A 14,576-nucleotide genomic window follows, 5' to 3' on the forward strand; every position below is an offset into this window, starting at 1 on the left:
CTCAGCTACATCACCTTCTCTTCTTCTTTACTTTTCATCGTTGCATAATAGAATTCAAGAATTACATTATTATAACCTTGAGTGTGTATGAATGCATCAGTTATCATCATAAATAGTTTAATACAGCTACATGAAGCTAGATTTGTTTCTAATATTTGTCAAACTTAAATATTTCAAATAATATTGCAATAATTCTGTGACACTTTTATTGACAATACCAATATGGCAATTTTGGCTTCATAAAGAACTGTTATATAATCGATTCTATTTTCTCCCTTCTATCATTGTATCTGGTTGCTATGGTTTCACATATGCTAAACTGTTTTTGTTTGTTTATTACCCAATGTGAGCTAAAGTAGCGAAAGTATTTTATATAAACAATGATAGTTAAATTTTCAAAAGAATGATTTATTTTTTGTTCAGATGGAGGAAGAAACCAGTAAAAAATCATTGAAATCACCAAAATCATTAGCGGCAGTTTCATTTAAAAAGAATAAGAAATACAAGAATTTGTGGGTGAGATAAGTAGATATTTTACGTCCTTCTTCAGTGTAATAAATTGTAGGACATTTTCTGTTAGCAGAATTGAATTTAAATTTTTGTATTATTATTATTTTGCTCAATATTATTTATATTTTTTTATTATCTAAATTTAATTAAAACGGGGTACTGTTAAAATTTATCTATTTAATTAAAGCTTTTATTCTGCTTAGTGTACTGGGAAATAAAATTCAAAACTAAAAGCTTTTAATTTGTAGAATTTTTGATGCCTGTATTTATGCCCTAGGCATATGGAAAAAAGTGTGTGTGACACATTTCTCAGATTTTTTTTTCTTAAGTTGGTATTTTGGCCATCTGTCAACATTATTAGGAGGAATATTCAGACGTGATATTTTATTTTGTATGATGAAGATAGATAAATATGATTACTGGTTTAAAAAAAAGACTATGAAATTATACTTCTCAATTTGTTATTTTATTGAAATATGTATTGTAATTTTGTTGAAATAATTATTGAAAGGAAATTTTTTTTCTCTCTGCGAAAGTGGCAAAGCTATGTGGAGAAAATTTTCGATTCTGCCTCATATAAATGAAATTTTTGCATTCACTAAAATCAATTTTTAATCATAGAATCAAAAGTATGTTATTTTTATATTAATGTGTGCAAGCAGTTGAAATTATTTTTTAAACTTTCTAGAAATTTTTTTCGACTCTCTAGAAATAACATACAACAGATAAGATAATCAATATAATTTGTCTGCAAATAATGATTTTAAAATTAAAAAATTAAATAGAAAACAAATACATTAAAATTTGTAATCTTAATGAGAAAACTGATGCTAGCTGAAACAAATCAACCAAGATATTTTTTAATTATATCATTTTGTAATTTTTTCATATATCAATGCTATTTTTATTGACTTTAAACTATGAAAATTTTTTGAATATATCTTAATTTTAAAAACTGGAGGAATTTTTTGGTTATTAAATTTTAGATAAAAACTAATAGAGATAACCAGGTTAACAGATACATTGCAAGTTATAGATGCAATGAAAATGTTAGTACTGAAACTAATACAAAAAGATTACACATTCCATTAGATGGGTTATTGATGTCCTGAATAACCAATTTTAGAAGGCCTTTAAAGGAAAATACTTATTTCTGGTCAAAAAACAAAAATATCATTAACACAATCATTCTTAGATTCTGAATAATTATCCTGGTATTTTTCAGTTTCTATAAATTATTCAAAGGATTCTATTTATAGTAACACTTAACTTATTGGAGAACTTTTAAATAAAATTCCTTAGTAATTCTATTTTTTTTTTCTTTCTTCTCTTTACCCCCTTCAATTTCCTATTAAAATAATGACAAAATATTGTTTATAACTCGAAAGCATTTTGATGAATTCAGATATAAACTAAAACTTAAATTCATTTCTGAATTTTTATTATTATTTAAATATATCCCTACATTGAATCTTCATTGATCACAAAGGAATAATTTTATAAATTAGTTAATTCACTTGAGAGATTATATAGTTTTATACTCAATTAGTGCGAATAAAAATTCAATAAAAAACTTCTGTCAATATATATATATATATATTTTTCTTCATTTAAAATTTTTCTCTGTAAATCATAGAGAAAATGCTACAATTTCTTTTTTGTACTCAATGAGAATTTTATACATAATAATAATTTTGTAAAAACAAGATTACTTCTGTATACTTATGTTCTTTAATATGTTTAAATAAAATCCTATGTAAATGTATCATAAAAATAGAATACTTTCTATGATTTTAAAAATCTGTTCTAGATTTTCAGTGCATGAACCTTTTCAAAGTCTTTTATGCCATTTCTAGCAAAAAGAAATAGTTTATCAATTTGATAAGTAAAAAAGGACATAGAGTCTCATTTTAGAAATTTTTCAGGAAAATGTTTACAAATTGAATTAAAAATACTTCTAAATTTAGAAAAAAAAAAATGTTAAAATTTTGTAGTATTTTAAAAGTGATATTCACAAAATGGTTTACTTTCAAAATTGTCTATATCATGTTATTATCATCTTGATCTTCTGAAAGATAATTTAATTTACTGAAGTTGATTTTCAACTATATTCAAATGAAAATAAGTGACGGACATTTAAATAAATTAATTTCACTCCTTTCTTTAAAAGATTTAATAATGGATTTAACATTTGTGTTGCTGTAAAAAAAAAGTATTTCAATTAAAGTTCTGTTAATCATAATTATAGACCAAAAATAGTTTTAAGAAAACTTCATAAGACTTTATTATTATTCATAAAAATCAGTTGTATCTTGGCAGAGTTTTTTGAATTTTTTATCATTCATGATTTTTTTATTTTTACATTGTTACTTTGACTGAATGTTTTTCTAGCTTTTCGTTTCACTGCTCTCTTATCACTTCCAAAGATCTTTGGTGACATAGCAACAAAATTTATGTATCTTATAATATTTAATTGAAAATAAAGTCAATCAAAAATTATATTATATTTCACAATATGCAAGTATGTTTGTAAATAAAACACTTTGAAAGTAATTATTTTTTTAAGTTGGCAACATTTATCATGGGAGCTAACATTTAAATTGTCCCACTCAACCCTCCCAAAAGTGACATACTCCCCATATTCCCATTATGACCTCTTTTATGAAATTACTCATTTCTTCATGCATTGCATTATTTTTAAAAAAATGGAAATTTTACTATTTAATTGATTGGAAGTTTTACTATTCAGTATTCATTGTAGAGATAAGAATTTTTAAAAAAATTAAGGAATGAATTATATTATAAATATAAGAATTAAGTACTTAGAGAAAACAAATTGTGTGAATAAAAAATAATAGTTATAATCACTTTTTTTCTTTGTTATTAGAATGTGTGAAATAATTATCTTCCAATTCTTTAAAAATTATTATTATTCAGAGTCAGGAGCATAGCCAAGACTGAAAAAATATGATTCCCTTTCAGTCATATTTAGCTTTGAAAATAACAAATGAACTTTAATACTTTTACTTTGTAATGTCCTTTAAGAATGTCTCATATTCTTCTCTCCCCTGACTATCGCTATGCATTTTCAGTAGCTTAAAAATTCATAGATTTTAGTTCACAGATGACTGAAATTTATACATCAGATCTTTAAATGCTAGTGTAGTTTGATTGGCTTCAATATCAAATTACAATATGGTTTGATTTATTAATGGGTTTGCAATATATTTAGTTTGATTAATTTTGAAACTACATAAGGCTTATTTTGGGGTAAATTTTATAAATGTTATCTGTAATAAGATGCTGAAAATTTAGGGTAAGCCTAGAATTCCAACTTCTATATTTTTACACCATATAAACTCATTGTTATATTGACAATAACAAATTATCATTGGGATTTTACTATCTAGAAGATGTTTCAAAAATTGTTTATGAAATTTATAATCATCCACAAGTACATGTCATGTTAGCATGAATGAAAAAATATATATAGAAAATGGTACTAATGCAAATGCTTGTATTCTTATCATACACTCTAAATAAATATATTACTCTAAGATACAAAATTATAGATAAATGTTAATTGTTATTAAGTTTTTTCCATAAGGTGGATACCAATGCTAACTAACATTGCCTTTCCATATGTTTTCAGATTTTATATGTAGAATTTATGTTGATATATAAGCTTTTTGTTTTTTAAATACTACTTGTATTTTATAAGTTATTTTTTATCTTTTTAATAAATAAATGGATATTACATAATATGATGTTTTAAAATAAAAAGAAAAAATAATTGTATTTATACATTTACACGTGTCATTCTAAAATGATTCTGGCATGAATAAAATATTGCTAGATTTTTTTCCGTCAAGCCTTTTGTACTTGTCAAGTGGTTCTAAATGACATTTTTCTGTTGATATGGCAGTTGGCAAAATATTTGGAAATGCTCCAAGTACAGCAACCCTATACATAATCATACATTTCACTGTGCATGATTATATATGTTACAGTTGCATGTGTTTGAAAATATTTAGCTACTTAAAATATGCTGCTATATGGAAAGGCATTGTAAAAGTAATTTAATTTTGTTTAGACTTCTCTTTGGAGTCCTTCAAATCCTAAACGGCATGCCAAAAAGGATATTAATGAATCACCTCAGTTTTCGCTGACCCAAGAAAATGGTAGTAAAGATAAACAATTCCAAGTTGTTCCTAGTCATCAAGAATGCAATGAATCCATGTAAGTTGTTACATTTTTGTATGTTCATATATAAAACTGTTCTGATGACTTTAATGTTCATTGGTTTTGTTTTCAAGTCATTTTTTTTCCCACAAGATATATTTTATATTGCAGATACTCATCTATAACAGAATTAGGACTGCAAGACAAGTCAGAGGCTTCTTTAAAATCTCACTCAGAAGAGAGTCTTATTTCATCAAAAAATGAAACTCCATTATCCCATATACACAAAGTTGAAATAAATCAACATGTGCCAAGTGTTGAGTCTACTTCTACAGTTGTAAAAGAGCCTATCTATGCAAAAGTTGATAAAGTAAGTTATTACTATTATTAATTGAAAGAAAATTCAGTCCTCCTCTATTAATTTAAAAGCTGTTATAACAAATACTTTTTTATTATCATGTGAAAGCTGTAAAAAATGTGTGCAAATACATCAGATATAGAAACTTTACACCATAAGCCCTATGTTCTGTGATAGAAGTTAGTTATTTTTGGTGGATTTGTCATACATTTTGGTAATTTATATTAATGGTATAATAGTAAAATTGGCAATTATTTTGATCTCTGACATTTAACAGGAAAGTACTGCAATTCTTTCATGTCTTTATTTTGTTATAAGAATTATCAGTACTAATTTTATTATTGCAAATGGGTGAAATACATTTTTTTAAAAATCGCTTGTTAAATTCTAAATTGTATATAATATTTTATAGCATAAACTTCTAAGTTTCCTTCATTACAGGATAAAAGCAAAATTTTAATAGCAAAATTAACTGATGAAAACAAACAACTGAAGGAAAAGGCTGAAGAATTAGTTAAAGAGGCTCGGAGGTTAGAGATTTGTTGCTTTTTATTTTATTATTCAATTTTCTCATTGGTTTCAATTTATTTTTGGCAAATTTTTATTTCAGTAAATTTTGGTAAAAAAATTTGATGAATTAATGCATTATTCTTTAAATAATACTACATTTCTGGAGGAAAAAATATCTGGTAAGATGTTGCTTTTTTTTTTCAATTTTGTTAGAAAAATATGATGCATGAATATAATTTTAAAGTAGATAAATAATTATAAAACTGAATTATACATGAGCTCTAGATTTCTTTCTCTTGCAATTCACTTTTTCTTCAAAGCTCCAGTTTGGACGCCAAACAAGAATTTGGAATCTCAAGTATACATTGCACTGAATATATAATCGAAGCACTGTATGAAATTGAAACGAAATAATTTAATATAGACATTTGACAAGTTACTATGATCTTTTTTTTTATTTTTTTAAAATAATTATTAATATTTCAAATGCTAAAAAATTGAACAGAAAAATAATGTTTTGGCATTTGCTTGAAAACCTCTTTTGAGCCAAAATTCCAATTAAAAAAAACCATGTGTAAATTGATAAATGGAAAAGAAATGTATTCGTTTTGCATAATATTTAGCTAGCTCAGTATTAGATAGAAGTAGCCTTTTAAGGAAGCTCTATTATATAGTGGAAATGGGTCTTTATGCACCTTATTGCATTTTAGTTAATTTCTTTTTTGTTATTTTACTTATCTTCATAATAAAGAATTATTTCCTTATAACTCTAATTTAATTCGTAATAATAAGGAATTATTCCTACTTCTTTTTCAATTTTTTCTGGCATTAGGAATGAAATAGGAAAATAAATGAACAATATCAGATAAGAAAACGGGCTCCTTACCTTTTGAAAAAACTTTGTGAAGTATTCAAATTTATTGTTTTCGATGCTGCACTTATATAATTAATACATTCGGTTAGAACGACATGTCTAATAGAAAGCGTCCAATTATTGAATATTTGGTTATGAAAACTGTGATATAGTCACGAATTGAATTTGAACTAGAAATTATAAAGACATGTTTATTTTATGCATATCTTAAGCATCATATAAATTCTTATTTAAAAAAAAATGAACTAAAATTTCTAAATAAAACATTAGACAATAAAAAAAAAAATTCTTAACTGAAGATGTCATTTTAGTTAGCTGCTGGCAGTTCTAGAGAAAGCACATTTTTATTTGCAACTCTGTTATAGAAACTTTTTTGTAACAGTGTAGATTCCTTTATTGAATTCATGTATAGATATTGAATAAGATGTGGTGACCTTATCGTTACAAAGGATCGTATAGGCACTTTTTTTAAATACTTTCTGTTTACGCCGTTATCATCCCTTGTATATTGTGCATCATCTTGAAATAATGCTTGGGGATAACATTCTAGATTTTCTCTGGATTGGAAATTTTTTAATTGCATGAATTATGGAGTTCTTTTATAAAATTATATGTTTATAAGGTAAAATAAAAACAAGACCAATTTGCAGCCACATATTTATATATATATATAAAAAATATTTAATTTAAGTATCAAGAGAGCATCATCACAAGTATTCTCCAAGGAGTTCTAAACGGCTTACAATAGCACTAATTAGAAATTTTTGAAATTAGAATTGATCTATTCCAGATTTAAAGTCTGTTTTTAGTGCAGAGTAAACTTATTTTGGGCAGGAGGGTTTTAATACAATAATTATGACTATAATTGATTCAACATAATCAATAGATCAACTATTGTGCTTGAAAATAGCCGTAGACAACTTGGGTGAAGATAAACTTGCTTTGAATAACAAATAATATTGATGCAAGAGAGAAAGATAGGACAATAATGCAACTCTTAGGCCCTTATTCATTTTGCTGTAATAAGTAACAAGGAAAAAATGTTTCTTGCTAATAAGTATTTATCATACTGTTAATTGTATTGTTTTTTTTTGTGTATAATTAAAGGAAAGAAGAGACTCTTTATGCCAAACTGCAATTAGAAATTACGCAACTTGAAGCCGAAACAAGAAGAGAAGGTAATTATCAAATGCTTTATTTATAATTCAAGTGCTTATTTATATTGTAGATGATTTATTGTGTAAAAGTTATCTTATTATAATGAAAAAAAATCAAATAAATATTTTTACACAATGATATTTTATTATTTTGTACAAAAAATAATGTATCTGAAACGATATAAGTTATATTTTTAGTCATTTGTAATATTGTTTTCCAACAATATTAGAATCATTGCGGAAAAAAAAAAGATTTACAGATATTATTAATGATGGCTTAATGAAGGCCAGGTGTATAACTCCGGTAGTTGGCAGGAAAAAAAAATGACAAAGAGCCAGTTCAGTAACAATCGAATTTGGCGAAAAAATTAAAGTTCGTGAAAGTACCAGAATTACCACAACATTTCTATTAAAAACAGAGATCCGAGTATCCTTCAAGAAAATTGTATGCCTTCAGACGGGAATTATATAAACGGAGGCACTCATTGATTCATTTTTTTTTGAAGTGCTGGTCCGGAGCGAGCTTTTTAGCCGTGTTCTCTACTACTGTTTAAAATTAGCTATTTGCTGTCTGCTTGTGTTGCGAATTTCCACGTGTACTATTTTTTTAGTACGCCTCTTCTGTATTTCTGCTACTTATATTTAATGTTTTCCGTCGAATAAAGCTTCGTTAATCCATTATCCTAACGTGACGGATATTTTTAACCCTATACCACTGAACGATTTCCACAATATTGGTGTTGTGATGCTACAAACGGATGGTCGGCTTTTGTCACTGGCAGTCAGTTTGTAGCCTCTTTCCAAGAACAGCGATATATATTCTACAAGGAATTCAGCTGATAAATTGACGTTTTCTATCGAGCTAACTCTAGAATCCCATTTGGAGATAGCTATCTAACTCATTTTTACAGGAATGAGCTGAATGCCTGAATAAAAGAAGGCAAAAAAATGTCTTCATGTATTAATTGCCGTTGTGGGAGGACTAAAACACCGAGCATACACCGTGTGTCCTCTGGATGTTTAAGAAAGTCTGGCAGCCCAGCACATCGTCGATGTTATTAGAGATGAAGATACATAACTTTCACTAAGGTTGATGGACGCAAAAGATTCGAAACCAGCTCCAGAAATTGCGAAATCTGTACTGAAGAAACACACAAGATCAATAGAGATAGAAAGGGGTAATAAATTCAAATCTCTGTTGTTGAAAGCATTGGAAGCATTATTAAACAGTTTTGTTTCTGGGAAGGAAAATGTTATTCGATAAAATCTGAATGTCATTTATTAAAAATGCAATGAAAAACGCGCTCGCGCACACACACAGAGAGCAGAGTGATTATAAGAAACGATTGTCTTGAGAGGCGAAAGTTTCCGTCTTTGAATAAAATTCATGGAGACGACTGGAAGTTTCTGTGCCTAGTGCTGGAAAAAACGAATTCTTCTTGAAAGTATATTTTTTAGTATCCCATATGTGATGTTAGTGGACACAGGTACAAATGTAACATTTTAAGAGTTGGCTTTTAACCTTGAAATTGAAATAAAAACTTAATAACCCAGCTCTAGCTTTTTTTAAAAAACTGTTGTGGATGAAAAAACAACGATACACTTGAAGATGGGAGCGTCTTTTGATTGTTAAATCCATAAAATGGCAACACCGTCTGATCTCTGTATTCTCGATTTGAATCTCGTTGAGAAATTTAACTTTGTAGAACTCTAGAAGAATGTTAAGTGAAAATAGAACTACTTTGTTTTGGGACCATATGTAGCTTCGTAAAGGAGGCTCTTAATACAGATGCTTTCTCTAAAGGGTCCTACATTGAGAGCTTCAAATATTACGAGAATGCCGAGGAAAAGCTTAGAATAGACACAAATACTCCCCTGAAAAAGCATCAGCAGCTGCAGATCCCTGGTTTTTAAATAATATCCGAAGAGCGCAAATGGAAGCAGCTCATATATTAGATCAATTCTAGTGAAGAAATTATATTCCGTGGATTGACTATCTTGGCTAGAAATTGCTCCAGTGAATTAATTCTACAGCAACATGATATTTTGAGTTTTGGAACTCCTTACACTTGAAATATCTAAAGAGGGAGAAAATTATATAAGCTTTTGTCCTGAAGAGCAAGAAGTTCTGCGACAGCACAGTGGAAAGCATTTTGGAATCAAGAGTACATTAAGTAGAACTCGAGGGTGATTTTACTGGGATCGACTTCGAGCTGACGTTGAAAAACGGTACAGTGAATGCCACACTTACGGAAAACCGAAAAGAACTTAAAACAAAAAGACGTCAACTAATGGTCGCTTGCAACGCTATAATGTAGATGCGCTATTCAAAAATAAATAAATAAATAATAAAAAAAAGAGTTTGGATATTTTAGGACATTTTCTTGTAACTTAAAGGAGTCTACTCCCCCGTTACTATAGGGATAGGGACGTCTTAGGATTTTGTCAGAAAGTAATCCCAGTAATCTTATGAAGTCCAAGGATGAAAAAAGTATCGCATTTAATAAAAGGGATTGCCGAGAATATTGATCCGCACTGTTATGGAAGGAAATTTCTACGACATTTCATTAAGTTCTGCATCTATATACAAAGCAAGAGGTTGAGAGATTGCTAATCTCTCCCCCTCCCTATGTGAGTTATTGGAAAAGAGTTAAGCAAGCTATCCGTCATAACGTAGGAACAGAAGAAAGACCAACATGTGCTTAGATAAACTAACAAACCTCCAGATACATACTGCCAGAAATAATCTTAATTGAAAGAAATAATCTTTTGTATTTCGAGCTAGCAGATCGATTTTATTGCTTAATTGTATTCTATGATTCCTTTACATTTTCATAACAAGTTTTATCGCACCAATTTTATTTTTTGAACCATCTTAAAATTTTAAACGATTTATTTTTCTATGACATCAAATTCATTATTTTGTGACATTTTCAATTTAAATCAATATTTCAAAATGTTTTCCAACACAATTCGCAACAATAGGTTCTATTGATTTAATAAAAATTTCAGCCGATTTTATTGCTTCGCGAAATTTTTTACTTATTTTTTTCTCCATTAAAAGTTTCATAAAAAATATTTGGATATTTTTTTTGTTTGTTTGTCAAATAAGGCAGTAGATTACGGTTGAGATTTAATGACTGGCAGCCATCTTAATGGTTGAGGAAAATATCACGGATTCGGAGTTGAGATAACACCGTGTTCAAAAGTCTAGTCGAATATTTTCATATATAGGATTATATATTGAATTTGAATTGCAAAACTTTGATGCATGTTGTTAAATGTTCATGCAATAATTATTTACACTACTCACATCTGTGCTTCGTACCATTCTTCTAATTAGATGACCCTTTCTTTGCTATCTTTTAAATGGGCATAGAAAGTAGCGTGAGTCACAAGCGATTCATGCAACATCTAATGTGTTATTTAAGATACGTTGTAATTTATTGTATTATATATTAATAATTATTTTCATTAATTTCAGTAAAGTCCTTGTCTGATAGAATACAAATCCTTTTAAAAGAAAGGGAAGCTCTCAATGAACAAATAGATCTGCTTCAAGCAGAAAAGAAAGACATTTTGCTCAAATGTAATGCTCTTAGCGATGGAATGAAGACTATGATTTCGCCAAAGTTCCACCGGAAAATCATTGCTGAATATAAAAAGTGAGATGTTTTATATATTATTTATTTATTTATTTATTTATTTTATTCATTATTACATCGTTTGAAAATTTAATCAAAGGAACACCTTATCTCATATGTGCAAAGCAAATTGGAGGCATTTATTCATTCGGAAGTCATTTAGCGTTTATTGGCTTTATAGTTTTATGGTATCTAAGTTTAATGGTATCTAATTTTGTGTATTTTGACTTCAGGGGGTAGCTAACTTTAAGCGAGTACGGGTATCTAATCCCGAGGTACTCAGAATCTTTTCTCTTCTTTTCATTTGGATGGTGCTTGGGCAAGAGCCACCCTCGCTAAAAGGTTTCAAAGCCTCATATTGATGAGGAAAGGGAATTTTTGACAACATATAGTGGTATATAGTAATTTATGATCCTACTGTTTGGTAAAACAGTAGACGTAGTGGAGTGGGTGGTAAGTGCTAGATTTTCAAATAGTGTACCAATGAAGAAGGGGGAGGAGTCCAACTTCTCCAAAGAGACTGGAAGGTTTGGAGAATGGGTTGCCAGAATAACTGGATAATGAATGTATTAACAGTCAGTCAAAACGAATCCTTTTTATACGGTTACGTTCTGTGGTAACGGAATAGCTGACAATATCAAAATGCATAACTATGTGCAACTGGAATAAAATTCTTAATATTATTACCACTGTTGTCATATGATAATGTGTTAGAAATATTCTTATTCACTATATTTTGCAGTTTATGAGAAATTTAAAAGAATCTGAGACATTTTCTTTCTATTTATGTAACTACATATTTTTAATGCTATGTCATATTTTTTTAAACTTTTTTATTCGGTTATCAATTCCATGCAAAAAAATCTTTCTCATATTTCGAGGAAATTATTTTTATCCTGTGCTTTTAGAATTTTCTTTAACATGTACATATAAGTTATTCACTACAGTTTTTTATCCCCATGCTTTAACTTCAAAACAACTGAAACTCTGCTCAAAATTAATATCAATACAGTCAATTTAATATCATCTACTATTAAAACAGCAATTACGAAATTTAGATAATCCACAAGTAAAAGCATGTAGTGAGATGCAATGTGAGTGTTGGGAATGCTAACGTGTATACAAACATATGTTTAAAAAACATTTTAAATTTATTTATTTTTAAATGGAATTCCAGTCAACAAACTCAAACTAGAAAGCAGTAACAATATATTTATTTTATGCTAATTAAGCGCATTAAAGTTTTAAAATTACAAAAGTGTGGAACAAAATTAGATCACGCAAGTTAAAAAAATTTAAGGAACTTTAGACAGCTTTCTAAAACATGTATTAAAAGCTACTATGTAATCAATTCAAAACTCAACTAAAAAAAAAGCTACTTAACTAAAGAAAAAGTAAAAATAACCAAAGAAAATAGCTTCATTTCAACGCTAGCAAAAACACACGAGTGGTTAATAGAACAGAAAATAGTCTTAATATTTCAACAAAAAAACATTGTTATAAAATGTGTAAAAATTAATTTTAAAAAATTGATTAAAATTGGTGAAATAGTCGTTTAGAAATAAAATTTATACTATTAAAAATAAAATTTATACTATCAAAAAGTTAATTTTTTAAAATTTTAAAATGGTGTAAAAATAATTTTTGTGTAATGATTTGTTCATAAATTAAGGCTGAAAAGCGTAAAACCATGCACCCTCATTTCATCCCCTTCAGAGGATCATATGAACTTTCTAAAAGTGCAATATATCCTTCTGATTGCTAAGAAACATTCATACTAAATTTCATTCGAATTAGGAAGTGACGTGGAATTGTATAAGGTTGAAACATACAAGCAGACAAACGGATTTTCAATTTTATATATTTAGATTAGATGTGTTTAATATATTATTTCGGTATCGCTTGCAATGTTAATTTTTTAATAATATAAATGTATGTATAGTTCTTCAATAAATGTTTTGAATGGCTATTTTAAGTAAGCACAAAATGTTTACGCAATTTTAAAAATTAAAGGTAAAAAAATGATTGTGTTAAACAATATATATATTTTATTTTTCGTATTATTTTTGTGTGAATATAACTTTATTTCAGTGCTTTTACTATAAACTATTTTCTTCTGACATCACCATTGTACAAAAGCAGTCATCAGATATTTGCAAAACAGGCTTAGTACGGCCCTGGGGGTTAATCAATTTCTAAGTAATTATTATTAATGCTAAGAATGGAACTCTTAAAACACACATTTGTTTTTTCGCGATTTCCAATACTATTTCGAGATGAAGTGTAAAAAAAAGGGGGTGGGTTGGGGCGGGTATATAGTTATCACAAGATACTTTCTTTTGGTGCTTTTGGTTCACACTTCTCTCTGTTAGCTGCTGTTGCATATGTGGTCCAATGGCTCGTGAATTTCAAATTGCCTTTTCAATTATTTATTCCTGAAAGTTACTAGAAATTATATACACTATATACAGTAATTTCGATTTAGGAGCAAATTATTAGGTTACTCCAGCGTCTTCCATCCGTATGTTCTGTTATCTGCCATATAAGTAGTGCAAGGCTTACATCAATTATAAGACAGCGCCATCTGGAGGAACAGAAATTTATAACAGCTGCAATGCACATTTAGACCCTTATTTGAATTTCACTTTGTGTGCTTCGAGGTGATACGCTTACACAAACGCGAGCAGATTCAGCAATATTGCGCACAGAGCGCATGGTTTAAGCAACCCCACAGAAAAAAAAAAATTCTATGGAGTCAGAGCAGGTGAGCGTAGAAGACACTCTTCTAAATTGTCATATCTGATTACTTGTTTCTAGAATGTCTCCACCAAATACGTCTTTACATTTGATGTCTTCCGCCGCTCCATGATGTTGGATTAGAACATTAGTTAAAAATATAAAACTTTCTGCTTCAGTCAGTATTTCGTGACCTTAGTTTCGGAAATCGTTAATAATCAAATGTCATTTTACGTATATTGTTTTTAGTATTAATGTATTTTGTACAAAATCTTTTTAATTTTCTAACTCACCCCCTGCCATCTCGTCTATTTTTCGAGATAGAAATTCTAATTCAACAGTGTGTTATCCAGTGGCAGTATAAACTGTCCCTGCATTGCGTATAATGACTTTAAAACTCAAGGCATCACTTTTATGACTGTAAATTGTTCTGAAAAGAGAGGACACTCTTTTACTTGGACAAAGGACTTTAGTGGTTTCCCTGTATGTATGATCGTTTGAATATCTTTTACAATTATACTTTTATTTATATTTTTTTCGAAATATTTTTAAATTTTCAGTTATTCTGACAGCACGTCGTTTAAATTTTAATAAAACCAAATATT

General features: G+C 28.4%; 1 protein-coding gene across 3 annotated transcripts in view; it reads left to right on the plus strand.

Moving 5' to 3' along the window:
- The first annotated feature begins 327 nt into the window (after window positions 1–327).
- Window positions 328–14,576, plus strand: part of LOC129962433 (centrosomal protein of 89 kDa-like) — a 28,079-nt gene continuing 13,830 nt past the window's right edge. For all 3 annotated transcript variants that reach the window (XR_008783894.1, XM_056076203.1, XM_056076204.1), the window contains exons 1-6: window positions 328–516; window positions 4,604–4,749; window positions 4,864–5,062; window positions 5,492–5,580; window positions 7,542–7,612; window positions 11,076–11,256. Coding sequence is in view for 2 of the 3 variants with exons in the window: in XM_056076203.1 (XP_055932178.1) it covers window positions 424–516; window positions 4,604–4,749; window positions 4,864–5,062; window positions 5,492–5,580; window positions 7,542–7,612; window positions 11,076–11,256 (779 nt within the window). In the remaining variant the exon portion in view is untranslated. The remainder of the gene's footprint in view (window positions 517–4,603; window positions 4,750–4,863; window positions 5,063–5,491; window positions 5,581–7,541; window positions 7,613–11,075; window positions 11,257–14,576) is intronic.

This window comes from Argiope bruennichi, chromosome 2 (genome assembly GCF_947563725.1).
Source record: "Argiope bruennichi chromosome 2, qqArgBrue1.1, whole genome shotgun sequence".
Taxonomy (NCBI): Eukaryota; Metazoa; Arthropoda; class Arachnida; order Araneae; family Araneidae; genus Argiope; species Argiope bruennichi.